We start from the raw sequence: 27,344 nt of genomic DNA on the forward strand, positions 1-27,344 counted from the left end.
GGGGCCTGTCAAACTTCAGTCCGTCTGAAGTGAAGCTGAAGTCACGCTGAAGACTTCAATGAAGCGTGAGACAGCAGCCCTCATTTGGCCAACTGAGAGAGATAATGGGTGAATCACTCAGCAGACGTTGAGCTTTTGTCTCTCGTTTCTTTTCTATCACAAATTACAAACCTTACAGACTCTGTCTGACACCAAAGATGCACATTTTGGCTGCAGTAGGGTGGTAAACCGCGTCGACGACGGCCGTCCTCTCCAGTCCGGCAACTGCCGGTCTCAAGGCCGACACGGGCACGAAGTCAACCACGCGAGCGGGCTTACCCACTTCGTGTAGGTTTACTCCTTTCGTCAGTGGAGTGGTGGGACTGAAGTCATCTTGAAGCCTTCAGTGTGACTTCATGCCACGCTGAAGCCACTGAAGTGGGTGCTTCTTGAAGTGAAGTGACGTGTCCCTTCAGCTTGGCTTCACTTAACGAGCAACACTAGTGCCGTGGCTTGGAAATGACCGGTGATTGCCGGGTGGCTTGAATGTACGTCCGGACGTCGAGCAGCCTGTAGATACAAGGGAACGTCCCATTCAAAGAGCATACTACTCGGGGGGGAATCTAGTATAACGAAAAATGGTGTTAGACCCCTTTTATTCACTTAGAGGCATGATGGGATTTAATTCACGGTTGGTTTTGAAAGTGTGGTAGCAATATTAATACAGTGAGTACATCGCACCCAGGCCCTCTCCCAGAGAATCCATGCGTATATTCCAGATAAGAAGATCACTATTGAGTTACAGTCTTGTCGTCCGTCAAAGGGGGCATGGATCCCTCTAACCTTCAGGTCCAGTAACGCTATTAAATTTCGAGGATACAGGGCCAGGCGCTCCTGAGTCTTGCGTGGAACACGAGTACCAGACGTGTTGCACCGTGCCTTAGAAAGCCTGTGGCCGAAGGCAGAAGAGCCGACCGGTCGGTAGGCAGCATACGTACGATATCAACCCAGAACGCTCGAGCGGCACTTCACCACAGCGGGTAGAGGGTGTTCACGTGGACGAGCATGCAGAGATAAACCCGCTCAGGATTCTATGCAGAGCTGCCTGCTGCCATGGTAGACACCCGAGTACCGCCATAAATCTGCTGCACATACGGCGGAAGTGAATCCAACAAGTAAGGGCCTTGATGTGCCATCAATGGCCGGAGCATATTCTAATCGGATAGACTGAGCATTTAGTATGAGCCAAAGAATACTTGGAGACTACCTATCTCACAAACGAGGAAGACGAGCAGGTTCTGGCTGTAGAAGGCTAACGAGGTACATCTCGGTGAGTGAGCAGGAGGCAATAGAAAGATAATGCTGTAGCGGCAACCGGGAGAGTATCAGTAGTCACTAATAGAAGCACAAGCCAGTTCACCGAGTATTCCATTATTAATAGGAGCATGGATTCATCAATTACGGCACATGACAACTTCAGCTAACTTCAGTCAAGGGGATCAGGGCGGATATCGCGTAAGGATATGATTATTGACTAGACTTAGCAAGCGGTGGCTTGGGATCGGGAGGGAGGGGCACAGTTACGCATGGCGCCGTTGCAGTCGCCGCCCAGACTAGAATACCCAGACTTCCCTGCGGAGATCACATGGGGCACCCTGGACGAAGAAGCAAGAGAGAAGGAGCATGCTCGGCGGTAGAAAGACCGGTGGAAGCTCCATCAATCTTCTTCGTGGTGTCATTCATGCTTCTGCTTTGAATGGTTTTCAGGGAGTCGTTGGGATGTGCCTCCTTTTATACACGGCGAGCCGTTCCAGAAGGAGGCCTACCAATCTCCCGATCGCCTGTCAATAAATACAGGAATCGGGCTTTGTGAAATCATTACAAGTCTTTCGCCCTTTCCGATCAACAGGTAACCTATCGGTATCTGTCTCTCAACGGGTGCGGCACGTTCCACGCCCATAAGGCTTCACGAAAGTTACCGCATGACCCGAAGGATCGCGGCCCTAGTGATCCAAGGAACAAGAGTCGGGTTGACGGCTTTCTATAGAATGTCAGATGTCGAAATATTCCAAGAGCCCACTGATATGTACCAACCGGTCAACGAGCTCTAGACAGACGACAAGCATACCAAGAATTCGAAAATGTCGTGACGAGAGGGAAAGTGTGCAATAGCAGACGTTGGTGGAGGCCATTCAATGATTGTCAGCGCCTTAACCTTCACAATAAGATTCAGAGCATTCGGTGGAACGCACGGGATGATGGAAGCTGGGTCTTCCGCCTGCCTGCAGGTGAAGGGGAAGCAGACGCGACGGACTGAGTAGACCTGGCATTCAGCGAGGCGGCAGAGCAGCAGGCCTTCGTATTTGCCGGTGGATGGGTCTCTCTGTAGGCCAGGGCTCCATTGAAGATCGGAATCACCGCACCTGGAGTGTTCGAGACGCGGCCCTGTCCGCCCATTGGGTCCCAACTTGCCGCGAGCGAGGATACCTTCTGGCGAGAGGCACTGTTCACCGTTTAGGCGTGCGACGACCTGATTCGGCTGCTTCCCCATTCGTCAAACGTCGGATGGCAGAGCTGCGGAGAGAGGTGGCCAGTGGACCATCCTGGGACGTCAACAGCGAAACAAGATAGCGGCAAGCCAGTCGAGTTCCGGGATGGGATGACTGGAATGCCTATCGATCGACAGGAGCAGCAGCCAGCGGAGCAAGTAGGGTGAGAAGACGCGCCTGACATCCCCCTCATGGCCAGCCTGCAGGGAGCGTTCCAGAAAAATATACGGACATAGTGAAGCAGCGGGGTGCAGCGACGCGGAGTGTGCATTACGTCGCCTACCTCACACCTTGCTGGATTGTGGGAGCAGTGCACCCAGTGGGGAGAAAAGATGAGTACGCTTTTGAACCAGTCTGCAGACCTCAGGTGTTCTAGCCGCAGCACTGAGCTTGTCAACCATCATTGACCACCGCGAAAATTTGATCGAAGGCAGGAGCTCGCTAGCATCGATGTTCGCTCTGAATTCGACATCCTAGGAACAACTTCACGAGCGTGGCATCGGCGGCAACTGCATCATGTCCGAGAGATCGGCTAGCGCGGTCTTCGAGAACCCAAGCATAAGTGGTTTCTTCCTGAACCTGTTTTTACAGTCCTATCGGCCTGTACACCGTTGTAAAATTAAAACGGGGGCCAGAATATTCTTCGCAGCGAGGACCCACGTATCAGAGTGATTTCTGCTCGTCCCTCACAAATTTGCGAGAGTTGAATCCCAGATAATTTAACTTCGCCGTGTAACGGTTCTAAGCCAGTTTAGACAGGTAGCGAGCCTACTAACAACGCAAGGCTGGCGCCCATCGGAACGGTCGAGATGAGGTATGGTTGATATCATGGCAAGCCTTCCCGTCGCATTGACAGGCCAAAACTTACGAGGCATAGTACTTACCATGAGCAGCAACTATATCCCCTTGGGCCCTATATCGTCAGGTCCTGGCAAGACAACATAAGCTTCTCTACGGGACCGTGAATTAAACGAGTTCGCTTGCCGAAGGGCGCTGGGTTAAGGTATTAATGTGCGATCTTGGAATGAACGCCGCACGGCACGTCGCGAGTGCCGAAAGAGGCAGGTATAGGAAAACAATAAACTGTTCGGTTTCATTCAAAGTCAGCGGCCGCTAATCAGATACATGCTCCCATGAAAGCTATATACTTGCCTTCGATGGGCTCTTACGAGCGTTTCCGAGCCGTTACAAAGCCTGGCAGGGTCCGCACACAGCGAGAGACTGACAGCTCCAATCAAATCCGCTTGTGCCTCTGACCATGGCCACGACAATCGTTTCCTCGCCCGGCAAAGTCTTGCTTGCGGGAGGCTACCTCGTCCTTGATCCAGCTTACTCTGGCGTCGTCGTGTCCACCTCCTCGCGTTTCTACTCCGTCATCCGAGGCGAAGGTGCAAGCGGTCCACGTGGCTCGAACCCAAACCTTTATTGGATAAGGGTGCGATCCCCCCAGTTCTTAGATGCTGTGTGGGTGTACTCGGTCGAGGTCGGTGGAAACGCTGTTCGGGTAGAACAGACCACAGACGAGTGAGGACAACTTCCCCTTATTCGCGAGCAATCGTTCACGTTAGCCGGAAGAGCTGGATCCTCCTTTTCCAAGAATAAGTTCGTGCATCTTGCGATTCAACGTACCCTCTCCTTAGCGTTGGAGATCCGAGGTGCAAATGCCCTCAAAGACGCTCTCTCCAACGGTCTTGACATAGCGATCGTGGGGGATAACGATTTCTATTCCCAGCGAGCGCAGGTTCGGCAGTTTCGTCTGCCGTGCTATACGCGTTGCATTAATCGGTCTTAACAGCTCCAATCTCTCGGACTCGAGCCCGTATTCTCCTCACTATCTGCACTTCCCCCTTTCAGCAAGACAAATGTGCGCCTATCGGACGTGCACAAGACCGGCCTGGGGTCTTCTGCTGCGTTGATTACTTCGCTAGTTTCGGCACTGCTCGTCCACACCTCGGTCATATCACGGGGGGCTCTACTACAAGAGCAAGATGCCATGACCAATACTGACCGAAGACTAGCACATAATCTGGCACAATATATACATTGTCTTGCTCAAGGCAAAGTTGGCAGCGGCTTCGACGTCGCAGCCGCTGTATTCGGCAGTCAAGTGTACACCAGGTTTAACCCAGCAGTCCTGCAGACACTAATGACTGAGGATGCGGTGTGTATCATCCTCCATCGTAGAATTCAGTGCATTAATCATTCCAGATTCCAGGCCCCTCCACAGTTGCTGCCTGTCATCTCACCGTCAAATAAAGCGTGGGACTATCGCGTCGAGCCCTTTAAGCTGCCCCCGCTGACTCGCCTCATGTTGGCTGATGTCGATGCTGGGAGTGACACGCCGTCTCTGGTCGGAAAGGTGCTCAAATGGCGTCAGGCCGATACTATAGCCTGTTAGTGGATCGTCTGCATTCATGCATTACTGGAACTCATGCAGGTTTCGGAATTCAGCCCACCAGCTGTGGGAGGACCTAAACAAGACGAATCAAGCGCTATGCTCACAGCTGCTCAAGTTGTCCCAGCTGCACTCTCAAAACCCCACTGCATACACCGCTGTAGTCAAATATATTTCCACCATCCAACCGCTACAGGTGGGTCGAAACCTATTCGTTGGTGTGGTGATTAATTGGACGTGCTCCAGTGGTTGGCGAATCCTAATACCAAGAGAGGCGAAGGCCAGATTGTAGAGGCATTCTACCAAGCCCATCTAATTACTCAGGTCGGTATATCACCGTGGTAATTTTCCAGGAAATTTCCTCGAGTACTTAAACGACCGGCCAGGACATTCGTTCTAAAATGCGTCAGATGGGAAAGCTTTCTGATGTCCCAATTGAGCCGCCAGAACAAACCGATCTTCTGGACGCCTGTGTCGCCCAAGCTGGTGTCGTTGGAGGAGGCGTTCCTGGAGGTTTGTCCAGCTGCTGATTTATCCATACCATATATTGACGGCTTCAAATCCTTAGCCGGTGGATACGACGCTGTATGGCTTCTGGTGTGTGATCCTGCAGGGCTGGAATTCGAAGAGAAGCCCATGCATCGTGTTGGCCGCGTCTGGCATACATGGAAAGACCTCGTGGTCACCCCTCTAACCTCCTCCGAAAGTCTGGCGAAAGGTGTCCGCTTGATAGAGAATATTGATGAAGTCGCCGGGTTGAAGGAAGCTACTGCAGTCTAAATCATAGTACCGTATAATATGGTTCCAATCACAGTGTATGTCCGCTGTATCGAGTCCATCCGTATCTTAGTCAGAGCAATAGACCCTCACTTCCATCGGAAGTCGTGTGCTACATCATGCAGATTTTTGCGTCCCCTTCTGGCGTCCAGGCTTTGCCAAGGGCCAGGAACAATGAGATACAAAGCACGGTGCCGCCAAATGCTGCGCAAACAGCCGCTGGGAGCTTCTTACGAGAATACCAGGGAACCAGCGGGTCGCTTAGCTTCATATAACAGGCAGCTGGGAAGATATATGCAAGTGCGGTAGCTGAAACCCCCCCAGTGATCTCCAGCATGACACCAAGGTCGCAAGTGATCAGCGCAACTACAAATGACGTTTTAGGGTCATCATCTGGCCAAGCGCGGCTAAGACGTACTGAACATCGACGCCACAATGATACTAGTCGTGAAGAGGACGTGGCGTTGAAGGTTGAACGGCTCGTGTGAGAAGAAATACTGTTCAATTGTCTGTATTGCGTTAAACCAGCATCATCGGGTGCGATTCGACGGGAATCTTACCTCTCTACAGACAAATAACTCTAAGGGCAGAGTTGTAAACATATTGAGCCCGAAGCAAAATCGGGCTAGGTTGATTAGAGTGTCATTCTGCCTCAAGGTCAACGTGGGCCCGAAGAGTTACAATCAACTGTCACAGTACGCACCCCAGAAAAATTGTTCAGAATGTTGCCCTGGGTCTTGTCGGTGAATTGTATATATGCAGATATAGCCAGCGTGCAACAGCAGACCAAGGATATTATAGTCGAGATGTGGGTCACCAGTGCGAAGCGGTCTAGTGTCGGCGTCCGCAGACTTCCATAGATCAGAAGGGAATTATGATGGCAGACGAATGCAAAGCTGATGACGCCGACTGCTTGAAATATCCCCGGCCCAATGACTGAGAACCGTTTATCGGGGTCTCCTTTCAAGGCCGGGGCAACAGAGGGCGCCTTGATCATGACAGAAGACACGATAACGATCATCCCGACAAGTGCGAGGCCGGACGCCCGAGCGAGTTTGTGAATATCTCGGTAGAGGGACAGGGGGTAGGAGACGCCGAGTGTGCAGAGTGCAATAATGAATTGCCGCTTTGTCAATAGTGACAGGACAGGGACAGTGTGTAACGATGGGAATATTGATCGTATGACGTGAGGTATAGTGTCACCTAAGTCAACTGAGAACCACGTTTGAGCGGTGAAGAGGTGAGAGAGGTACGCACCAATAATGATGCCAAACGCGCACATTCCTGAGGTAGCTGTCAGTCAGTGGCAGTCAGGAGCAAATGAGACTCACCGCCGAATGCAAATGCGAACTGGAAGAATGACACTGCGGCACGACCGCTTGAGCCAAAGCAGCGATTCATTATGTCAATGTACGAATTTGCACCACTCATCTTCGCGTTAATGACAATCAAGCGGATCGTCCAGTCCGTCACCGCGCATAGTACAATGAGAAGTACGATGCCGGTAACTAAACCTGCTTGTCTCATGGCATACGGCAGACCTTGAAGATGCCATGAGATACAGTCGTTCAGTATTACCAAGAAAAATTCACACCAATTATGCCTGCAAGACTGAAATGAGCATATATTTCAAGGCTTGTCTAGCCAATTAATTACAAGGGCATTACCTGCCCCAAGAATCGAATTGGCCATGTTTGCTATGGAATCGAATAAGCCACCACCCGCATTTCTCTTGGCGACCAACTCGTCCAAATCAATGTGCCCGTTTGTGGCACCGTCCACACCTTCTTCATGGAGTGGAATGGCAAGTTCCAAGCTTCTTCGGGCTGCAGATGCATCAAGGAGTCCCACCAGCAACGGCATGGTTTGCGCTGAGCGTCTTCCTGAGCGAGATGACCGATCATTGCTCCGAAGCTGGTCAGGATATTCACCGTCCAGATCATCGTTGTCTAAGTCAAAGGCTACGATCCAAGCCCTCCACGTGAGCTAATTTCTAGTGAGACGCCTTCGCAATGATCCAGGAGGACGTACCTGTTTCTCGACTTTGCGTAGTCGAGCGTAGAGGAGGCGGTATGACATGGACATCCTCATCGAACCGGACCGAATGCGTTCGTCTGCTATCCTCTGGTGTTTCCAAAGCGCTCTCCTCGATGTCGAATTCCTCATCCGCGACTGCAAACAGAGTCCGGTCATCCGACGCAGACTCGTGCTCAGCTAACAGAGGCTGCCCGGCCTCTCCTTCTCTCCTCGGCTCGCTCTCTCGAGTCGATCGTGCAAACATTCTACTCACTCGGTATCATGAGAAGTAAAGCAGCCTTAGAGCAGGTCCGGACTTTGTTCGAGTCGCCAGCAACAGGAGTAGCGCCTGCAGATGTAACTGCCTTGTAGCCAGCCTGTAGCCGCCTGAGAACAAGGACTTGATGACCGTATTAGGAAAGCCACGCGACGGAAGCACAGGGCGCGTCCCTGCCTAATCATCCAGAACGTCGGGAACAATAATTTGATTCTCAAACGTTGCTTTCGCTGGACGAACGCCTACGGCAGATGCCTCTCTGACATCAGACCGGACGGATTCCTTGTTTGTAAGTAGGAAGCCGAAGTTGGTGGCGAACGGTTCGGTCTGGATTCCATCGCATCCTCAGCTGTCGACCACTCGTTATGTCCCATACAAGCCTCCTCTACCCTCTGCTATACTGTGCATTCATGTCCCTCGGATCTGTGAATGGCCAACTGGTCGCTGCAGATGTACTGGCTTCCCAGTATTCCTTGGCGACTAGCACTAGCCTCGCATTCCCCTCAGCTACGCAAAGTAATTCTGACACTCAGTCTTTCCTCGTGTCCAACTGGGGATTGAGCAAAGGCCGAATCCAAAACGGCGCCTCTGATCTGCAGTTCGTCAATGACCCATTTGCGAATGACCCCGCCCCCGGGGCTTCAAGCAATCCCGATGTTTCCGGGCCTGTCTTGCAAGTGACTTATCCTAACGGCAGTTACTCCCATGACACTGGCGGTGCTCAGCTCTACTCCCTGTGGAACGCATCGGACTCCTCCTTCTTATCTATGATGGTATCGTACGAGATAGCCTTTGATTCCGGGTTCGACTGGGTACAGGGAGGCAAGCTGCCGGGGCTTAGGGGTGGTCCTAACCCCGATGGCTGCTCGGGCGGGAGCAATGCCACGGATGGCTCTGATTGCTTCAGCACCCGACTTATGTGGCGGAAGCAAGGTGAAGGAGAAAGTACGTCCGCATCGCAATTAATCCCATCTTGAAATTCATGAAGTGTAGTCTATGCGTACATCCCAACTTCTAACGGGATTTGCAAAGAAAATGATATAATATGCAACTCTGACTTCGGTACTAGCATAGATCGTGGAGCTTTCAGCTTCGCGAGTGGGCAGTAAGTCTCGGAACTTGCACCGCAGTTGACTCTGAATGATTGACGTTTCACCTAGATGGAATAGGATCACTCTTCTGGTTCAGTTAAATAATCCGGTAAACGTGGCGAACGGCTTCGTGTCGTTATAGTCAGTGTGACCCATGATCCCGACGTTGCAATAAGCTAACCGGTATCTTCACAGTTACAACGATGTCCATGCGATATCGCAAGATAAATTGCAATTGCGAAGCAGCGACGTTGTTACCGCCGGCGGGTTGTATCTATCGTAAGTGACCCGCCTCATGATTTTCCACCGTTTTACTCACCTCGTATCTTCTTGTATTCAGCACCTTCTTCGGAGGTGGGAATTCAATGGAAGTACGGTCTATTGCGACTAACGGAATTACCTTGCAGGAAGCGATTATTCATGGGCGACACCCCAGACCACTCACACGTACTTCCGTAACTTCCGCCTATGGGGGAGCTCTTCACCCTCGAATCTGACTGGTTCCAAAGTTAGTGCTGCGAATAAACTGAGTAGTGTGGAGTCGCGCGTCCGCTTGCTTTTCTTGCCCTGGATACCTTTCGCAGCCGTATTCTGTGCCGCAGGTGTGCTTTGACGTCTTCGCCGGAATCCAAATCTGCGTTTATACGGTCGACCTACCTTATCTCCCTACATACCGCATCATCACTGCTCTGAGAATGATTCTGCGCTCTTGTGGTGTATTTGTCACACGTCCTATTGCACTGATCAAGACTTCACACGCGCCGATAAGCTCAGGCTCCGTCTACTTGACATAGGAAGGCGTTTCTTCCCGGGATCCGCAGAGGTTCTAGGGAAGAACTGAGGACGTGAAGAACGAAGTGTCTCTGAACAATGGAAGATTCATCGTCAAAGAACGCAGGAGGTGAGTGCTTCCACAGATCTCATCGGCATTGAGTGGTACGTATCTCTCTCAGCCTGAGCACGTTGGCGTTTACTGCTCAGGCTACATACACGAAATCCTGGAATACTTAGAGTATCGCTAGCCGTGGATAAGAAGGCCTAGCGCCTAGATAGGCATGGCCACTGCCAGGTGCAGTTCCCAAATGTTCGGATCACTCCAAACATTCACCGAGGGCCAGGAGGTTATGGTTACTGCTTTGACAAGTTTAAACCTTCAGTCATCAGCAACTGGGCTTCACAAGTCCGCAGTTCCACTTTACACTTACACGAAGTTGCGGGTATGGTGTGTGCGACTGACGGGCTTACACGGTTGCAGGATGAAAGGCGCCATCTGCATCAATCCAGTCGACAAGCAATTATGGGTACACCAAGGATAGATTCCTTGGCTGAGGCGATTCCGAGCGACGTGCTCCAGGTCGACCTTTCTCGGCCTGGGAGTGAAATCGGGACGCAGCTTCCTGCCCTGAACCAGTTCTACAGCTTGATCGCAGTAAGGAGTACGCGGAAAGTCCTCCGACCTCCTCCTGGAATGCGGTAACATTCCACCGAGGATCCCTTGCAGCTGTGCCTCGGGCTAGGGGTGCTCCATGGCTGGCTTGATGTCGCTCCACTTCACATCATAGACCATCCTAACTAACGGCCGTAGGTCGAGCGGCACGGTTCATGTCGAGGGTGCTTAGAATGGGCGGAACCTTCGTACGTATGTAAATGGCTTCACGACTATCGTTCGACGCGGTCACATCGGCTGTCAAGAAGGACCTACAAGGACTAGGGAAGGCGGTATCGGCGATGCGAAACCGTAGCGGAACATTACTGAGAAACGGACTAGTCTTCGCCGATACGCAGCAACCCAGGGCTGTTATCCACAAGTCTGCAGATGCAAAAGGTGTCAAAAGTTAGACGTTCGAATTCATACACCATGCTCTATTCATGTCCAACAATCAACCATGCCAGTGGTTCTCGGAGTTGGCAAAGAAGCCGCCGTCATGCGCATCAAAACTACATCAGGGAAAAGCGTATTGATCCCACTGATCCGAGACCCCACTTCAAGGTCCACAGCCACAAGTGTCAAAGTCAAGTGGCCGCAGTGAGCGGTGGAACCGCCGGGCTGTACGATCATGTTGCATAGAGTTATCGAAGCCAGCCGCTTAGGGTGCGATGATGGCTCCATCCTGTGGCGGACCATTGCGATGTATATGAATATCTGCGCCTTGGTGGCCCGCCCGCCTCTCTCCTCCCCTCACCCTGAGCCCGCCTCCGTACGGTAAGGACCGCTCCTGACCGTCCCACTGTGCTACCTGGTGTGCTTAGCATGGCACCAGCCAATGTCCACGTAAGTGATTTCAGTGCAGTAGATTCCTCTTCAATTGATTCATATTGCATCAGACATTATCCAAGCGCGAGAGCACAACTCTGGCCGCCCCCATTATTGTGGGGATTGTCGCGGGGGTTGTAGCTTTCTTCCTCATACTCCCGCTTGCATGGCTCCTCGTCTGGAGGCGATGGAAGAGGCAGCAAGTGCATAAGAAGCAGCCTCAGCCAGTGCGGCGCATGAGCTTGGATTCTAAATCTAGCTTCGACCTCCCACCCGGGCTGTCGAAGATTGTTCCCGATCCACCTTTACCCTCACCAAAGAGCGAGTCCAGATACTTTTCGATGCTATCGTCTCTCCAGCGCTCGCCGTTGCTGCGGGACTCGGAGATATGTCCGCCATCCTTGGCGCCGCCTTCATCCCGCAATCCCCCAGGGCTTGCAACCCATTCACGACCTCCGTCGATCGATGAAGAGTCCGAGAAGTACACGCTTGCGGTAGCTAAGCGGTTAAGTACCAGATCGGCGCTGATGCGCTTCAAGCCCAGCCTCAGCCGCTCGAGTTCGACCACCTCCGCGAGTGTCTACTCCGTCGCGTCCGCCCCAATATCCGAGCACGAGCGCATCCTCATGCAGGCGTCTCTCCAGCCTATGCCTGTTTCAGCACCAGCATGGATGGCTTCGATGCCGAGACCCGAGATGGGAGCAGGTGCGTCCGCGCCCGCGCCAGCGGGGAGGGTGACTGGTGTCAGACCGTTGCCGCCCATTCTCATCCCTGGAAATGGGAAGACATCCCAGCCAGCGGGTCGTCGTCTCAGCGCGCAAGTGCGCAAGCTGCCGGCCATTCCGGATACGGCGTCCTCGAATGACCACTCTCGCCCGCTATCCATGGATCTTGATTTCCCAGTGATGGCACCTACCCCATCCACCGACGATGGAAGCCAAAGGGATTCGCCTGCGCGTCCCAAATCTCACACATCTTGGGCTCCTGCACTTGACATCTCTTCGTTTGCGGCGGCTGGTCGTTCAATAATGAGTTTCGTGGCCCCAGCCTCCCCCGCCCCATCACCCGCTCCCTCCGACTCTACAGGGTCCACCATCAGACCTTGGCAGCCACAAATACCGCCTGTTGCACCGCTTTTTATAGCAACGCGTACCAGCGCCGTCCTACCCGATCGGGAGGGGTTGTCGGCCTCGCCACCTCACGTCTTGCCTACGCTCCAGGCTCCTCCGGACGTGCCGGCCCCGTCGGTGCCTGCTAGGTCGCCCATGCGTGGAGCGTTTGCGGTGTAAACTGTGCTCACGATTAAACGCCCGTCACTTATTTATTAGTGCATATCTGATCGTTATGATTCGCAAGTGTACATTACCTTCAACTCGGACTTGGCGACTTGCATGAACGCTGGACCATTTTCACCGTAGCTGCTGCTCTGACTTACGCCCTGTTACGCTCTTTTGTAAATTATTTATTCTCATTACCGTAGAGTCCATGTGTGCACTAATAGCTTTGCGATACATAGCAATTATGTTCCTCCTGCCAGCAGGAAGCTGTAATGAAATCCATTCGTGTTGATGCCACTTGAGTAGGGTACAAAAGAATATATGCATGCGATGCGATGTCAGGTTAATACCCTCCCACGAGAAGAAACATTTTGGAAAGCATCTTCAGGACTAAGACGCAGGTATTGGTTTCTCTAGCCCAGAAGGTGTTCCCGCCACAGCGACCAAATGAGGTGGTCCGAGTCGGGTCCACGGAGTACCCAGTGGACCTCCGGGTGACTATATAAGCGGCTCAGGTCTAAATTTGGAAATAGACGCGTCTCATTGGACCTGCGTAATGGCGGCCAAGATCTCAGGCGACGCCGACGAATCCGGTGCGGTCGTTCCCAATGCATATGATGTGAGCTCTCTTACACTTACGCGCCTCCTTCGCCATGTCTCTCGTACCGAGGACGAGTGCGCTCACCCGCGCGTTGGCACGTTCGTATGCGACCCTGCAGGCGGCCCCGCGCTCCGGCAAGAGGTGAGAGCGCCTTGTACTGAGTCCGGGAACGCGTACTGACATGTATGCAGCCCGACAGGTACGCAGGAATATTTGTGCGGTTTTCTATGACTGGGCTGAAAGATTCTTGGAAGCCATCGTTATGCTGAATATGGGAGGGCCTTCGACGGTGCGTATACGCGTGTGTGCCATGCTGCATTGTATTGAATCGAAATGGGCGTCTGTCATGTGAAGGTTACGGAGACCCACGATTTTCTCAAGAATCTCTTCCTCGACGGCGACCTCATCCCCCTGCCCTTTCAGAAGTACCTCGCACCTATTATCGCGAAGCGGCGTACCCCCCAGATCGAAAAGCAATATGCTGATATCGGCGGGGGTTCACCCATTCTGCGCTACACGCAAATCCAGGGCCAGGGCATGGCATCTCTCCTGGACGAACTCAGCCCTGAGACGGCGCCGCACAAGAGTTACGTCGCGTTTCGGTACGCGAAACCATTGACGACGGAGACAATCCGACAGATGAAGGAGGATGGGGTGAGGCGCGCGGTCGCCTTCACGCAGTACCCGCAGTACAGCTGCAGCACGACCGGAAGCAGCTTGAATGAGCTGTATAGGAAGGGCAGGAGTGGTGAGACTGGGGAAGGGGTGGAATGGAGCGTGATTGATCGCTGGGGCACGCATCCTGGGTTCATCGAGGTATGTTCGCTGCTTGTCAGGACCATTGCTTTTGTAACACCGACGTGACGTGGTGGTAGGCAGTTGCGCAGAACATTGAGCGAGCCCTTCAAAAGTTCCCTGCATCAGTCCGCTCGTCTGTCGTGCTCCTCTTCTCCGCGCACTCCCTCCCGATGTCCGTCGTGAACCGTGGCGATCCTTACATCCTGGAAGTCTCGTCGTCCGTAAACGCCGTCATGGACCGTCTAGGGCACTCCAATCCGTACCGTCTAGTATGGCAAAGTCAAGTCGGTCCGTCGGCATGGATGGGAATGCAGACCGGCGAGGCGCTCAAGGGCTTGGCCAGGCTGGGAAGAAAGAGAGCAGTCCTGGTCCCAATTGCTTTCACCAGCGATCATATTGAGACGCTGTACGAATTGGACCTGGAGTACGCGAAGGAGGCCAAGGAGGTGGGTGTCCCTGTCTTTCTCTAAGAAATTTTCCTAGACACTGAATACTCTCCTTGTCCAGCACGGCATGGAAGTCGTCCGCGCCGAGTCCCTGAACGATTCCCCGGTGTTTATTCGTGCACTGGCCGATATCGCGGCTGACCATCTGAAAAAGTACCACGCGGGACAAATCGGCCCTACTTCGATACAGATGGGACTTCGCTGTCCCGGCTGCACGAACGTCGTCTGCGCGCAGCAAAAGACGTGGTTCGCGAGGGCCGGTCGATGAAGGTTGTCATACGCGTTACTTCGCGTTCTCGGGAGAAATCGTGCTTTTCTTCAGTATTTTGGACTATCTTGTAGCGCTAGGGGGGTTTCTGACTTATCCAGTAATAGATTTAAACTCGTTGTTTGCTTGCTGTATCACACCTCCAGTCATACACAACACGCGGTAATAAGACGCTATATTGACAATCTTCTATAATACGCCGTCTATACACAGTTGTATTGCCGTCTGCGCGCTGCTCCAGCAATTACGAGAACCCCATAGCCATGGTCTGCCACTCTTGCTGCACCAACTCCCGTCTGATAACCTCCAACGGGACCCTATCACTCCTATCAACCCCATACCCCCTCGGCGCCGGCTCCCGCCCAGAGCTCACAAACGCACACAACCTCGCCGCCCCCCTCGCCAACGACGCCACGAGCCCGCCCCGGCCTCCCTCGCTCGAGCCGCTGCTGGACCGCGAGCGCGCGCCGCCCATGAGCGCGTCGTCCCGGAAGCCGGGGATGTACGGCGGGTGGCGGTAGTGCCGGACGAGCAGCGGGTCGTGCGTCGCGTACGGCGGAAGGTCCTCCGCGATGGCCGCGGGGTCGGCGTCCAGGTAGGCGTCCATGTCGCGCCGCGCGAAGAGCGGCGCGCGCCGGTAGTCGCGCTGGGTGTAGCGCGGCGGGGGCTCGGCGGGGTCGTAGGAAGGCGAGCGGTGGCGGCGGCGGCGGTGGGAAGAGGGATGGCGGCGGTGGGTGTAGAGGTCGGCGTTTGCGGGGGCGCGCCGGGAGGGGATGGGGAGGTCGTGTGCAGCGTCGGACAGCGGGTCAAAATGGGGGTTGGGATAGGCGGCTTCGCCGAAGTTGGGGTGCCGCCGGCCGTGGTGGACGTATGCCTGTGGGTCGGGGCTGTAGATGCGGCTGCTGTGGTCGTTCTCGGGGTTGGGCGCAGGGGGCGGGGGGCTGTTAAGGCTGACCGGTGGGGGCGTTGGCACAATGTCGGGATGCTGCGCGGGGAGGGCGGTGGTGAATTCAGGGAAGGCGGGGGGTGTGGGTGTAGAGGAGCCGGGGGTTCGGGAGAGGCCTGGAGGGAATATGAGACCTAGGCCTAGGGTGGTTCGCCCGCGAGTGCTGGTACGGTCGCGCGAAGTGTGGTTCGCGTCTATGGAAGGGCTGTCGTTGTGAGGCTCTTCGGGGGTGACAGGAGCGGATGAACAGAGCGGAACATTCTCTCCGGTGTAAGGGAAGTGAGGTTCAGCCGTGTCGAGATTGACCGGGGACACGGCTTCGTCAGCAGTGGTTGAACCATCCTCAATGTGTTGCACCCCAGGTGTTAAATGGGTAGCAGTTCCTGCATCCGGTTCCGGACCAGAATGGGTATCGGTGTGAGTGGTATCAGCGTCAGATGTATTCGGTACGTGAGCATGATGAGTGGTATCTTCCGTAGCTTGGGTATCTATTGAGGAACGAGCCTACGGAAAGGCAACAGGGAGGGCCACAAAGGAAACATGTTGAATATCACAGTCTAGCAGAGGGTGCCTGTACGCACCTGCTCGTTGCGCATGCCGCAAAACTGGCACGTACATCCTTCGACTTGGTGCGTCTCCGCCAGGAAGTTGTGGAGAAGCTGTAAGGTCGAGCATATCAAAATTGATGCCGCGAGCACTACGGATAGCTAACTTACGACGGGGTCAACCGGTCTGGTAGGAACCTGTCCTTGATTCTGCGGAGTGTCTGATGAGAACTGCGCCGAGAGAGACGAAGCACACACTTACCTCACGAGGACTGGCATGTAATGACGGGGTCTTCGGGGTGTCAGCGTCGTACGCCCTCTTCATGATGTTGAAGACAGCGAACATTCTGGCTGTCGAGGATGACGAGCGTTAGGTGGTACTTGGGATGGGCGCCTGGCCAAGCTGATGTAAATCCTTGTGTTGTACGGTTAGAAAGGAAGAGTCAGTGGGTCGAGAAGAGCGCCAGCGGAGGCCATTTTATACTGGGCCAGCGCGGTCCGAGAGGGAACGGGGAAGGGTAGAGCGCCTCTGTCCACGACGCCGTTCCATTTCGGACCGCGTCGCGAATGCGCTCGATTACGAATCCGACCGCGATCTTGCAGGGGGAAGGGGCGGGCCAGGAAGTGATATATTGGGCGAACGGGTAGCGACGTTCCGCGAGCCATTTGGTTGAGAGTGAAGGCCATCCATCGATCCGCTCAGACGCTCGCCGGGACCGCATAGAGGACATGCCAAGGCGTATATTGTGGTACACAAGTCCAATAAAAGCCTGCATAAGCCATACACGCGAGATACGGAGTGCCAGTGCAAGTTCTGTGCAAGTTCTGTCTGAGCACGACGTATGAGCTTTAGCATTGAAGCGTTAGTCGACTTGCAGAATTCGCAGAGACATCCTCCGTCCACCTTGGGGACGGCGCTGGGTGCGTAAGCTCAGGCAAAGCACTGGAAGAAACGAAAGACGATCCGAGTGTGGCGTGAATTTGTCGATCGCAATCGGCGCGTCTTCCAAAAGCCCTTTGTCAGACAACAGCAAATACCGACCAAGCTTTTACCGCCACGGTACTCTGCCAGGTGCTGCAACCAAGGTCTGTCTCTCGCCGCCATGGCTTTCTCTGGCGCCCTCGTACGTCTGGTCTAACGTCTCTTTCGCAGAATGGAGGCACTGATCTGGGTGCTGTAGACCTTGACGGATCTCAACGACTACATTACCCCCTCTCAAGCATGCATCAAACCGGTCGAGCAGCTAAACCCGGTCAAGGAAGCTGAAACGGAGCCTGGCGCAGCATCGGTGAGTGCACTGACATTATCGCAGACGCGAAGACGCTGACACCGCTCAGACCGCAATCCGCATAGACTCGGGCGGCGCATACTATGAAGTATCGACGGAAGACACGTCCAGGTTCTCCGCAAAGAAGCTCGAGCCCGCGCAGATCAGCCTGAACGACTGCCTCGCCTGCAGCGGCTGCATCACCTCCGCCGAGTCCGTCCTCATCACCCTCCAGTCCCACACCGAGGTCCTCAACTTCCTCGCGGCCAACCCGCCGCCCTCCGATCCCGCGCACAAGGTCCCCGTGCTGTCCGTATCCCCGCAGAGCCTCGCCTCGCTCGCCGCGTCCCTCGCATCGTCGTCGTCCTCGCCCCGCCCGATTCCCCTGCCCCAGATCCTCGCGCGCATCCGCAAGTTCGCGAGGGAGGTCCTCGGCTTCGAGCACGTCTGGGACACCACCTTTGCGCGGCACCTCGCGCTGCTCGAGCACGTCCGCGAGTTCCGCGAGCGCAAGGCGCACTCAAGTTCGGCGGGGAGCGGGAGCGGCCGCGACGACGTCGGCCGCCTCCCGATGCTCGCGAGCGCGTGCCCCGGCTGGATCTGCTACGCGGAGAAGACGCACGCGGAGATGCTGCCCTTCATCGCGCGCACGAAGAGCCCGCAGCAGGTCATGGGCGCGCTCGTCAAGTACTGGCTCGCGCCCAAGTGGGGGAAACGGTGCGTCCTGCCTCCCCTCCGTGTCCCTTCCGTGCGCACTGCGGATCGCTGACGGAAATGGACGCAGCCCAGACGGGGTGTACCACGTCGCCCTCATGCCGTGCTACGACAAGAAGCTCGAGGCGTCCCGCTCGGACTTTTACAACGAGCAGTACCACACGCGCGACGTCGACTGCGTGATCACGACCGGCGAGTTCGAGCGGCTCCTCCGCGAGAAGGGGTGCGACCTCTCCGTGCCCGTTCCCGACTCTGAAGAGGAGGAGGGCATCCCGGACCTGCTCGAGCACCGCGGCACGAGCTCCGGCAGCTACCTGCAGAGCATCATCGACGCGCTCTCCTCCTCCCCCTCGCATCCCCAAGACGGACTCACCCTCTCCACCTCGACGCTCCGCGCCGACCACACCACCTACACCCTCTCCGCCCGCGCCTCCGGGTCTTCCCAACCCGTATTCAAGGGCGCGACGTGCTACGGCTTCCGCAACCTGCAGAACGTGGTGCGGCGCGTCGGGCGCGAGGGCGGCGTGCGCGTCGCGCGCGGGGCCGCGGGGCGCCTCGCTGCTTCCAGTCGGGGCGGCCGCAGCGCGAAGCGCATCGGCGGGCGCGAGGTGGGCGCGGGCGGGGGGGAGGAGAAGGCGTACGACTACGTCGAGGTGATGGCGTGCCCCGGCGGGTGCGTGAACGGCGGCGGGCAGCTGAAGCCTCCGCCCGCGCTGGACGGGGAGGGGTTCGCGCGCGACTGGGCGGCGGACGGGGTCAAGCTCGAAGTGGACGGCGAGGCGGAGGGGGGGATGGAGGCGTCCGCGGGCGGGCGGGGCGAGGCGATCCAGGCGCGCTGGGGGAGCAAGGCGTGGACGCGCAGGGTCGAGGAGGCGTACTGGTCCCCGAGCTCCGAGGCGGCGAGTCCCCAGGAGAAGCGCGCGCGCGCGGACCGGCTGGCGGCGAGGGTGCTGGCGGAGATGTGCCGGCCTGACGGGGAGGTAAGGGACTGGATGGACACGATGGACGGGGAGGCGGAGGGACGCCGGAGGGAGTATTTCCGGACTAGTTACCGCGCGGTGGAGAGCGAGGTGGTTGGGCTGGCGGTGAAGTGGTAGCATAAGTATGCTCGCGCAGAGTGCTGTAGTGTAGTTTACAGATGTAGGCTGGGGTATGCATCGGGTGTGTCAATGACGTGATAGACATAAGGAATCCGGCCACGTGAAGTGAGCACTCGTATTACTGCGATATATACCGGGTATAACGGCGATAGGAATGTACGCGTCATTATACAAGAAATAAGTTACAATCCACCCATCCCCTCGTCTCTCCATTATCTCACCCCACCAAACCGCACCGACATCGGTATCGACACGGCTTCTCCCACCGAACCTGTAGGTTCAGGCACCGGCGCCGCCCCCCGCCCACGCCGCTTCGGCTTAACAACCAACACGACCACCAACAGCACGATCACCAGCACGAGCAAAAAGATGCACCTCCTCCGCCCGGTATTCTTCTGGTAGCGCGTAGCGACCTGCAGCTCGCGCGCGCCCTCCTCGACGCGCGCGGCGGCGGTCTCGATGTTGTACTCGACGCTGTCGAGGAGCGTGCCCTGGTCGATGACGAGCGCGGAGAGGTCCTTGAAGAGGTCGGCCAGGGCGGCGATGGAGTCCGCGAGCTGGTGCAGCTCGCGCGTGCGCGTGGCGAGCGCGGGGTCGGGCGGGAGGTGCTGAGGGGGGTCAGTGTGGTCAGATTAGTGAGGGGAGTTTGGTTGGATGAGGGGAGGGGGGACGGGGGGAGGAAGAGAATGGAGAGGAGACGTACGGCAAGGGCGGTAGCCTGGACGTCCTCGTCCAGCGAGTGCATCGCCTCGTGCCCGCGGAGCGGCGGCGAGATCGTCCCCGACGCGATGAGCAGGTCCTGGTTCTTGATCGCGTGGCCCTGCAGCTCTGTCCACCACACGCAATCAAGGTCAACATCCACACCACGGCGGGGGAGAAGGAAAGGCACGCACTCTCCATGTACACCCGCTGCTTCTTGCGGAAGACGCCGCTCATGTCCTGCACCTTCGCGGCGAGCGCGCGCTGCACGTTTTTCGCCGCGCGGGCTTCCGAGGTGTGCGGCCCCGGCGGGTAGGAGGCGGACGGGGCGGCGGTGATGCGCTGGATGAGGGTTTGCGCGGTGCGGAAGTTCTGGTGGGGTCGGCGGGGGCAGGATAGGCTAGGATGAGTGGGAAATGGGGGGAGGGGAGGGGGAGGGAGGACGCACCCGGGTGATCTCGTTCGTGAGGGACTCGATCTCGCGCTCCTCGGCTGTGCGGTCGGAGAAGCCGGGCAGGGCATGCTTTGCGTGGAGCTTGTCGAGGGTTGCGACTAGATGGTAGGTCATGAGGGGGGTACAGATGGTTAGCACAGGCCATGAGGGGTAGAGACACTAGCATGAGCGGGAGAAGCATGGAATGATAGGAATGATCGAGGGGTAGTAACCGCTAGAAGAGCAGGGATCAAGAAGTGGGAGAAGGGATACATGAGGTGGGGGACCGCCAGGCGGGGAGGAATAGGAAACGCAAGCCGAAGGATGATTTGCAGTGGAAGGAAGGCGGAGATGGACACTGACTCTTCTGTTTCGTATCCGCCAGAATCTCCTCTACGTGCTCCGTAATATCCACCCTGTGCCAGTCCGCTCAGTCGCCACCCGTAGTCATCACAATGCCGACTCACCACTTTGGCGGCAACCCCTCCCCCTCCACATCCAGCGCAACATGCCCGCGCCCATTCTGAGCACCACTCCCGCTTGCGCTCCCGGCAATCAGCCCCTGGCGCTCATCGTCCCCGGCAAAGGAGTCGGCGGGATCGTACTGGAAGCTGGCGCGATGCTTGGAGGTGCGCGGGAGAGAGTCGCGGTAGGAGCGGAAGAGGAGGGTGCGCGAGCGGGTGGTGGGCTCTGAGGGGGCGGGTGTTGCTGGGGCGTAGGCATACGACATGGATCGTGTAGCGGTGGGCACTCGGAGTGTGGCATTGAAGCCTGCGCGCAGTAGCCACGCGGCGAGCACGCTCTTGCCACAGCCACACTCTCTTCGCCCGTTCTTCGGCTGGGCTAGGACACGCCTTGTATTCTTCGTAGAACAAATACAACTATGATTAGTGACTGCAATGAATCTACGCTTCCCCCGCCTCGACCCTCTCCATAGCCTCCACCGCCTGCCTCGCCATCGCCCTCGCCTCCTCCCCGACCCCGCCATCCCTTACAACCTCCCCAAACCTCTTCTTCCACAGCCCCCATCTTTCCTTGCAAAATCCGCTCTTCCCCGTCCACACGACCCCGCCCCTCCCCGCCCGCCCATACTCCTCCGCGCTCTCCCAAATCGCCCGCCCGGCATACAAAAACCAGACCCCTGCCCCGGGCACCAGCGCCCCCTCCGCCCGCTCCTCCTCCAGCGCATCCCGCACGCTCCAAATCGCGTACAGCACAAAATCACAGACGCCCCCCGCGCTCAGCCGCGCCGCGAACGCGTTCACGTTCGCCCACTCCCCCGCGCCCATCCCCTCCCCGCCCATCCCCGCCCCGCCCCGCTCGTCCGGCCGCGCGTTCCACGTCTCGCGCATCGCCGCGCCCAGCAGCTTCGGCGCGCCCCACAGCCCGCGCTCCGCGAACACCCAGCCCCCCCGCGCCGCGTCCGCAGGCTCCGGCGGCTCCGCGCGCGCTTTCAGTCCCGCGACGACGTCGACGAGCGCCTGCTGGCGCGGGGACGCGTGCGGCGTGCGCTGGGCGGCCTCGATGGTCGCGTACCACAGGTCCCACAGCAGGCCCTCCACCGCCGCGCCGTCGCCCGCGGCGTAGGCGCGCTCGATCGGCTCCGCGACCGTCGCGACAGTCTGCGCGAGCGTACAGCTGCCGTCGAGGTAGGCGGAGATGGTGCGCGCGAGTTCTTGCTCCTCGGACATGGCCGCAGCGGGTAGTGCTTGCCTGAAGCCTGCCCCCGAGGTCGGTACATATATCGTCACTCGGGACCGATGCATAGTCACGAGGCCCTGGATCATAGCAGATCCTTGGTGACTAGGCATCTTTCCACGCCAATGAACACGCATGCCCATCTACAGAATAACATATCTCGCAACCCATTACGCTCCATTTCTCTATGCTAAGCCCTATACATACATTCCTTCTCTCTCTCTCTCTCTCCTCCCTAACCAAATATTTGATACATGCACAGCACGAGAGCAACAGCAACACAGCAAAGATAGATTACGTGACTCGGGTGTGGACTTGATGATGGCCATGGGCTTGGATCTTGGTGATGTGAGGTGTTCTTCGGCATGGACAAAAACACGAAGAAGATGGTGGGTGCGGAAGCGGAATGGAAAAATATTAAAATAGAATAAACCCCTCAGCGAAAACACAGCCGGGGGGGGGATAACAACGACGAGAGAATAGAATATTATATTGCAGTGAGAAAGCGAAAGCGGAGACGGATGACGACGACGTAGAGCCTGAAGGTTAAAGTACGCGGCCTGCTATCGACGCTGGGCCCCAGCGCCGCGGTACCAATAGTGGCACTCGGAGCAGTACTCGTCCGTGCGCTTCGTGACCGTTTCCTTCGCGTCCGGGCCGTAGTACTGTGAAAGCAGAAGCGTCAGATCCTTCCAGACATCGTCCCAGTTTGGACAGCGTCAACCAGAAGAGCAGGCCGGCGTCATCAGCCAATGAACGTGGATCACAGACAAAGTCCACGAAGAGCGCCGGTGTCACAGCCACAGCAGAACCCTGCATCCCGCCGATCTCCCGGACTGGGGCTCACCAGAATATACAGCGCTAAACGCCGTGAGGAATGGAGGGCCCTCCATAGGCCGGAACCTACTGCCCTCGCAGACAACCCCTGTGATAGACGCTGCCAGAGGTAAACGCCGTCACCCTGCACTCGATCCGACACGCCTGAACCCCAGATCGCACACCCCCACTCTCCGCCGCATTGAAGCTAACAGGAATGCAGGACACATACCCTCTCGCATTGACAGTTGGGGCACATCTTTGGATGTTTCGCCGAGTGTATGCAATACCGGTTTCCGCAGTCGATTTTCCGCACCTTGCGCGTCTACAAGGCCATCCGGTCAACGCCTGCGCATTGTCGTTCAAAGAGAACGATACGCACCACGACATAATGCTGGAGGGTAGAGAGACAAAGACATCCCAGAGTGACGTCAGCCCTACAATCGAGAGAAGCGCCGGAACAGCACGTACACCGCATCCGTACTTGGTACCTTCGCTGCGTGATCGGCGTCAGTCCCAGTGTCAACGGCGCGCGGGGATTGGATGAACAGCGGAGTCGACTCACGTTTCGAGGTTGCACATGATGTGCGCGGGCGTGATGGCTACGGGGACGTGCAGATGCGCTTGGGACAGCTGATTGCGGGATGGTCGTGGCGGCGAGTCAAGAGCCCGTAGCAGCGACCAGTTCGGCTCAAGACTGGGGCGGAACGCGGGAGGATGGGTCAGCAGCGGAGCGGGTTGAATGGGGTCTGGGCGGAGGCTCGGAGGCTCGAGACAGGGACAGGGGCGCCGGTATATATGTGGTGTGGACGTGCACCTGTCTGTGTTCCGTCCCGATAGCCTTTATACTCGAGTGCCTGCCGGGGCCAATACGAATTAGCAGCCACAGACTCGGAGGAGACAAGCCACGCCAGATCAGCCAGAGATCAGATCAGCCAGGGCCACGAGGGGCGGAGCCACAACGCTGGACGGAACAAGACGCGGCGCGGTTCGAATCCGAAGCGATCTCTTGATCAGACACGCGCTGCCCGGGCGGGAGAAGGGCGAGAGACGGGCCATGGGTTCGCGCCGCGAGCGACAGACGAAGGCTGGGGAAGAGGATGGAAGGGGGGATGGACGTATCAGCCGCGCCGAACCGCTGCGCGCGGGTGAACCATGGAGATGTGATTGGCAGTCCGAGTCCGAAGTCTGCCCGCGGAGCGACGGGTTCGGTTCCTGCTCCCAGGCCTGCATGCATCCGACATAACCTACCCGGCGAGAAGGCTTTCTGCAAGCAAACATCCGAGCGCGAATTTCCAGATTCCGGTGGTCGATAGAGTGCGCGCCAGGCAGCAGTCGGTCACAGGGATAGGACGATTGCCTGTGATAAGGATTTCCAAGCCAGCTGCTCTCTGCTTGCCCTCCGTGCCGATTCGGTTGGGCAGCGTTGGGAGGCGGATGGTAACGATTAGATCGGGTTTAGATACCGTGCCGCCTGCCCCTTTGTTTCAGCCAGGTCATACAGGCTACCCAACATCATGATCCTCGTCATCGTGTACGTTGACCTCCCCGCTGGACAAAGGAACCGGATATTCGTCCCGGAAAAATCACAGCTTTCCCTGGAGCTGCAACATAACACTCGGCGAATGCGTTGTCAATGCTTTCGCAGAGCCCAGAGACAGATATCACCCGTTAGGCGCGAGAGGCCGAAATGAAAAGAAGAGGACGGAGCTTGGTGACATCTGTCGTCGGCATCACACAGAGCGGCGCGTCTGGCAGACATTTCGTGAAACGGAGCGACCGTTGGTAACGACAAGGTGGAGACTCGACGTGCAGATTTAGCCTCTCCCGCTCGGTAAGTCGGCACGGTCATCCGAACGCCGTCTGGTTTGCCTCGAAGAGTAGTCAAGCGACGGCTCGGTTCAACTGGTGTGGCCGTTCTATACAATGCAGCCACACCCCCTTTGGCAATACAACGACGTATCGAGATGCAAAGGGACGACGCAGTGCGCTGCGATGACAGACTTTGCTAAATGCAGCTTAAATAATCGAGTCCTTCTAGCTACAGAGTGAACGGATGGAGACGTGAATGCACTGCTCAGTAATACCTGCCATCCTGAACGATAATTTGCGTGGACTGATCTGTACACGTAGCATCCCTTGGCCAGAGTGGAGGTCACGAGGCAAAACATCGCGCTCGCCACCTGAGCAGGGTCCACTGGCATGCCTTGATGCTGCGAGCACAGACTCCTCGGTATTCTCGTCGGGAAATAGCATCCCGTGGAATTCAGGGGGCCCAGACATCGATAAGGATTGCTTACTTGGACATTGAGTATACACTGGCAATATCAGGGTCCCCAGCGGCTCCCCGGGCAAGAGATTGCAATAGGCGCTGCCGCGCTGAAGCACTGTCGAAAAAGTTCCGTTCTTCATTGAAGCGGGCGCTTCCGCAGGCCATGCTATCTGAGTGCACCAGCTAAGGCGCCCTTAACCATCCTCACCGATCGAGTACGACGGGCGAGGACAAACATATCGAAGGGGGCGAAATATTCCCGGGACGACCGACATTACGTGGATCCACCAAAGGCAGCATCTGCTGCCGATCGGGGGACCAACGTGAGGTTGGTGGACAGCGCTGATGTCAATGCATGCGCGCGCCGCGGCTGGTCGCGCACCACTCTTGCAACCGCCTTCCCCTCTTGGGGGAAAGCACGGTGGTAGCGCACGATACAGAACCAATATGCAGGTCTACGCTGAGTCTGTGGCGAGGACGAGGACGTCTTCAAGCAGAGACTCAACCGCATATAGGCGAACCACTCACGAGGAAACATGCTTCCCCCTATGGTCTCATTTCAACAATCATCGCACCGCTGGAAATTATCGAGATCTCACTCGGGCAAGGAGGAAACCCTCCCGGGATATGGCAATCCTATGAAAGTGGAGACCTACGAACCACGTATCGATGATGGATCCCTATGTGCCCAGTGACCATACGAATGCATCGGTCAGCTGGGTAGAAATACTTTCGGCCCGCTCGCCGCAATATTGCCCCGACTCACTACATCATTTGAGCACCAAAACCTACGACTCATTTCCCTTCGATTGCTCCAGGATGGACTACTTGATCATGCTTCGAACAGACTCCCCGACCGTTCTATTAATCTTCCGAGCGCACGTGTAACCTAACTATATGCATTAGAAGCACCGACGTACTCACCGTTTGAAGCCGATGAAACTTTAGGTCTTATGCTCAGACGCACAACCTTCCCAGTTCCGTGAGTGTGAGATAAGGAAGGCGACAGCATGATGGAACGATCGCCTCGTGAGCTGTATATCATGGCGTGGCCGTGGGCCACAGAAGGTTCAGAAAATCGGATCCGACGCTTCACCGGGTGGGATACCCAGGGCTCTTCCCAAGTCCGTCAGGAGAGATGAAGGGTTTCGAGCCCTGTTTGACCTGGAAGAGTAGGTCAGGGAAAGAATCTGCCTGCGTCACCAGTGACGAACAGATGGAACGCATACAGCTGACACATCTTTCACAGCAGTGGATTCTAGTGAGTGAAGAGAACGCGGGTTTGCCACAGGCACGTCGTCAGAAGCACTTGCATGGATGCTTCATATCAGTGAGGGAACATTACACGATGCCCCCGGGCCTACGAACCGTATCTCCACTTCCCTGTATGCGGAATCTTGATATAAAGTTTCAGATGGTTCATTGCGATAGTGTATCTCGGACATCAATCCGGCACACGATCGACGAACGGGGACGGGCCATCTAGTTAGTTCGGTGTCTCCTTCCCCGTGCCTTGCGGGAGAAGACACAATCTTGACCATCGATGATTAACTCCAGACACGTGTAGGGCTGCTGTTCAGCTGATGAATGATTTCGGGTTCGATGGAATATCCTCATGACACCAGGAGCTGAGAATGCGACCAAGTAGAGCATGAAGTGCCCCGCAAGCTGGTGCAGTGGCGCCGGGCGAGCATGAAGGACGGAAATAGTGCACGTGCCTGATAGGTTTGCCTTGGTACGGTTGACCATCTGGGCCAGGTCAAATTCAGAAGTCGCCTCACAACTTCGAGGCTGCCTTAGGTTCGATCCTCGGCGTTGACAGCTTTCGGCCAATCCCGAAACAGTCTCTGAAGGTTGAATACATCTATCAATATTATGTACGTAGCGCGGCACTGAATTTTACAGTCAGTAGTGACTGTTCGATAATCAATATCGCTGTAGTAAAAGGGAGAAGAGGAAGAGGCACGGGACCACTACTCCGAGAGGATGCGAATCCCCAGCCCACATATTTCGGGGAGCGACGGGCGGAAAGACTTATCGGTACCGTTTAGTGCACATTAGTACTAACCGTATCCTTTAATGCTTCACAACCGTTTACACCTCGGGCTGCACAGTCCACCTGCCG

The 27,344-nt window shown here is 56.3% G+C and overlaps 11 protein-coding genes across 11 annotated transcripts; 6 read left to right on the forward strand and 5 right to left on the reverse strand.

The window, feature by feature from the left end:
- Positions 1-3,786: 3,786 nt before the first annotated feature.
- On the forward strand, positions 3,787-5,898 carry GLOTRDRAFT_115435 (Phosphomevalonate kinase; the record flags this gene model as incomplete). Its single annotated transcript, XM_007866423.1, has 8 exons — positions 3,787-4,052; positions 4,104-4,269; positions 4,324-4,689; positions 4,744-4,921; positions 4,980-5,119; positions 5,170-5,247; positions 5,310-5,436; positions 5,492-5,898. 8 exons carry the CDS (start codon positions 3,787-3,789, stop codon positions 5,701-5,703), a joined length of 1,533 nt encoding a protein of 510 aa, XP_007864614.1. The 3' UTR covers positions 5,704-5,898.
- On the reverse strand, positions 5,813-7,563 carry GLOTRDRAFT_38073 (uncharacterized protein; the record flags this gene model as incomplete). Its single annotated transcript, XM_007865730.1, has 7 exons — positions 5,813-6,066; positions 6,119-6,209; positions 6,261-6,347; positions 6,404-6,903; positions 6,958-6,984; positions 7,032-7,241; positions 7,368-7,563. The coding sequence occupies 7 exons, from the start codon at positions 7,561-7,563 to the stop codon at positions 5,813-5,815; spliced, it is 1,365 nt and encodes a 454-aa protein (XP_007863921.1).
- A 664-nt stretch (positions 7,564-8,227) lies between these two features.
- GLOTRDRAFT_137841 (uncharacterized protein) lies at positions 8,228-9,932 on the forward strand. The gene is made up of 6 exons (XM_007866424.1): positions 8,228-8,938; positions 8,987-9,098; positions 9,154-9,225; positions 9,280-9,363; positions 9,425-9,438; positions 9,492-9,932. Exons 1-6 carry the CDS (start codon positions 8,359-8,361, stop codon positions 9,695-9,697), a joined length of 1,068 nt encoding a protein of 355 aa, XP_007864615.1. The 5' UTR covers positions 8,228-8,358; the 3' UTR covers positions 9,698-9,932.
- Positions 9,933-10,166: 234 nt separating this feature from the next.
- On the forward strand, positions 10,167-12,627 carry GLOTRDRAFT_92540 (uncharacterized protein; the record flags this gene model as incomplete). The annotated part of the gene is made up of 8 exons (XM_007866425.1): positions 10,167-10,306; positions 10,369-10,520; positions 10,670-10,719; positions 10,777-10,918; positions 10,978-11,110; positions 11,153-11,287; positions 11,335-11,356; positions 11,410-12,627. 8 exons carry the CDS (start codon positions 10,167-10,169, stop codon positions 12,625-12,627), a joined length of 1,992 nt encoding a protein of 663 aa, XP_007864616.1.
- An 846-nt stretch (positions 12,628-13,473) lies between these two features.
- On the forward strand, positions 13,474-15,075 carry GLOTRDRAFT_58975 (ferrochelatase). The gene is made up of 4 exons (XM_007866426.1): positions 13,474-13,505; positions 13,571-14,032; positions 14,092-14,460; positions 14,522-15,075. Exons 1-4 carry the CDS (start codon positions 13,479-13,481, stop codon positions 14,726-14,728), a joined length of 1,065 nt encoding a protein of 354 aa, XP_007864617.1. The 5' UTR covers positions 13,474-13,478; the 3' UTR covers positions 14,729-15,075.
- GLOTRDRAFT_92542 (uncharacterized protein) lies at positions 14,973-16,565 on the reverse strand (the record flags this gene model as incomplete). Its single annotated transcript, XM_007866427.1, has 4 exons — positions 14,973-16,178; positions 16,256-16,333; positions 16,391-16,429; positions 16,482-16,565. The coding sequence occupies 4 exons, from the start codon at positions 16,563-16,565 to the stop codon at positions 14,973-14,975; spliced, it is 1,407 nt and encodes a 468-aa protein (XP_007864618.1).
- Positions 16,566-17,322: 757 nt separating this feature from the next.
- On the forward strand, positions 17,323-19,298 carry GLOTRDRAFT_38254 (iron hydrogenase; the record flags this gene model as incomplete). The annotated part of the gene is made up of 7 exons (XM_007865744.1): positions 17,323-17,343; positions 17,401-17,508; positions 17,558-18,204; positions 18,272-18,725; positions 18,837-18,928; positions 19,046-19,181; positions 19,236-19,298. 7 exons carry the CDS (start codon positions 17,323-17,325, stop codon positions 19,296-19,298), a joined length of 1,521 nt encoding a protein of 506 aa, XP_007863935.1.
- Positions 19,275-21,166, reverse strand: GLOTRDRAFT_74407 (t-SNARE; the record flags this gene model as incomplete). The annotated part of the gene is made up of 6 exons (XM_007866428.1): positions 19,275-19,909; positions 20,005-20,129; positions 20,195-20,372; positions 20,449-20,552; positions 20,797-20,849; positions 20,901-21,166. 6 exons carry the CDS (start codon positions 21,161-21,163, stop codon positions 19,514-19,516), a joined length of 1,119 nt encoding a protein of 372 aa, XP_007864619.1. The 3' UTR covers positions 19,275-19,513.
- A 91-nt stretch (positions 21,167-21,257) lies between these two features.
- GLOTRDRAFT_74409 (uncharacterized protein) lies at positions 21,258-22,124 on the reverse strand (the record flags this gene model as incomplete). The annotated part of the gene is made up of 1 exon (XM_007866429.1): positions 21,258-22,124. One exon carries the CDS (start codon positions 22,122-22,124, stop codon positions 21,339-21,341), a length of 786 nt encoding a protein of 261 aa, XP_007864620.1. The 3' UTR covers positions 21,258-21,338.
- A 28-nt stretch (positions 22,125-22,152) lies between these two features.
- Positions 22,153-22,593, forward strand: GLOTRDRAFT_110619 (uncharacterized protein). The gene has a single exon (XM_007866430.1). The coding sequence runs from the start codon at positions 22,267-22,269 to the stop codon at positions 22,555-22,557; it is 291 nt and encodes a 96-aa protein (XP_007864621.1). The 5' UTR covers positions 22,153-22,266; the 3' UTR covers positions 22,558-22,593.
- A 101-nt stretch (positions 22,594-22,694) lies between these two features.
- Positions 22,695-23,272, reverse strand: GLOTRDRAFT_38328 (uncharacterized protein; the record flags this gene model as incomplete). Its single annotated transcript, XM_007865748.1, has 2 exons — positions 22,695-22,796; positions 23,180-23,272. Coding segments are annotated over 2 exons (195 nt in total), but the record flags the coding sequence as incomplete, so codon positions are not given.
- Between the last annotated feature and the right edge of the window lie 4,072 nt (positions 23,273-27,344).

Source organism: Gloeophyllum trabeum (genome assembly GCF_000344685.1).
Source record: "Gloeophyllum trabeum ATCC 11539 unplaced genomic scaffold GLOTRscaffold_00004, whole genome shotgun sequence".
In the NCBI taxonomy this organism is placed as follows: Eukaryota; Fungi; Basidiomycota; class Agaricomycetes; order Gloeophyllales; family Gloeophyllaceae; genus Gloeophyllum; species Gloeophyllum trabeum.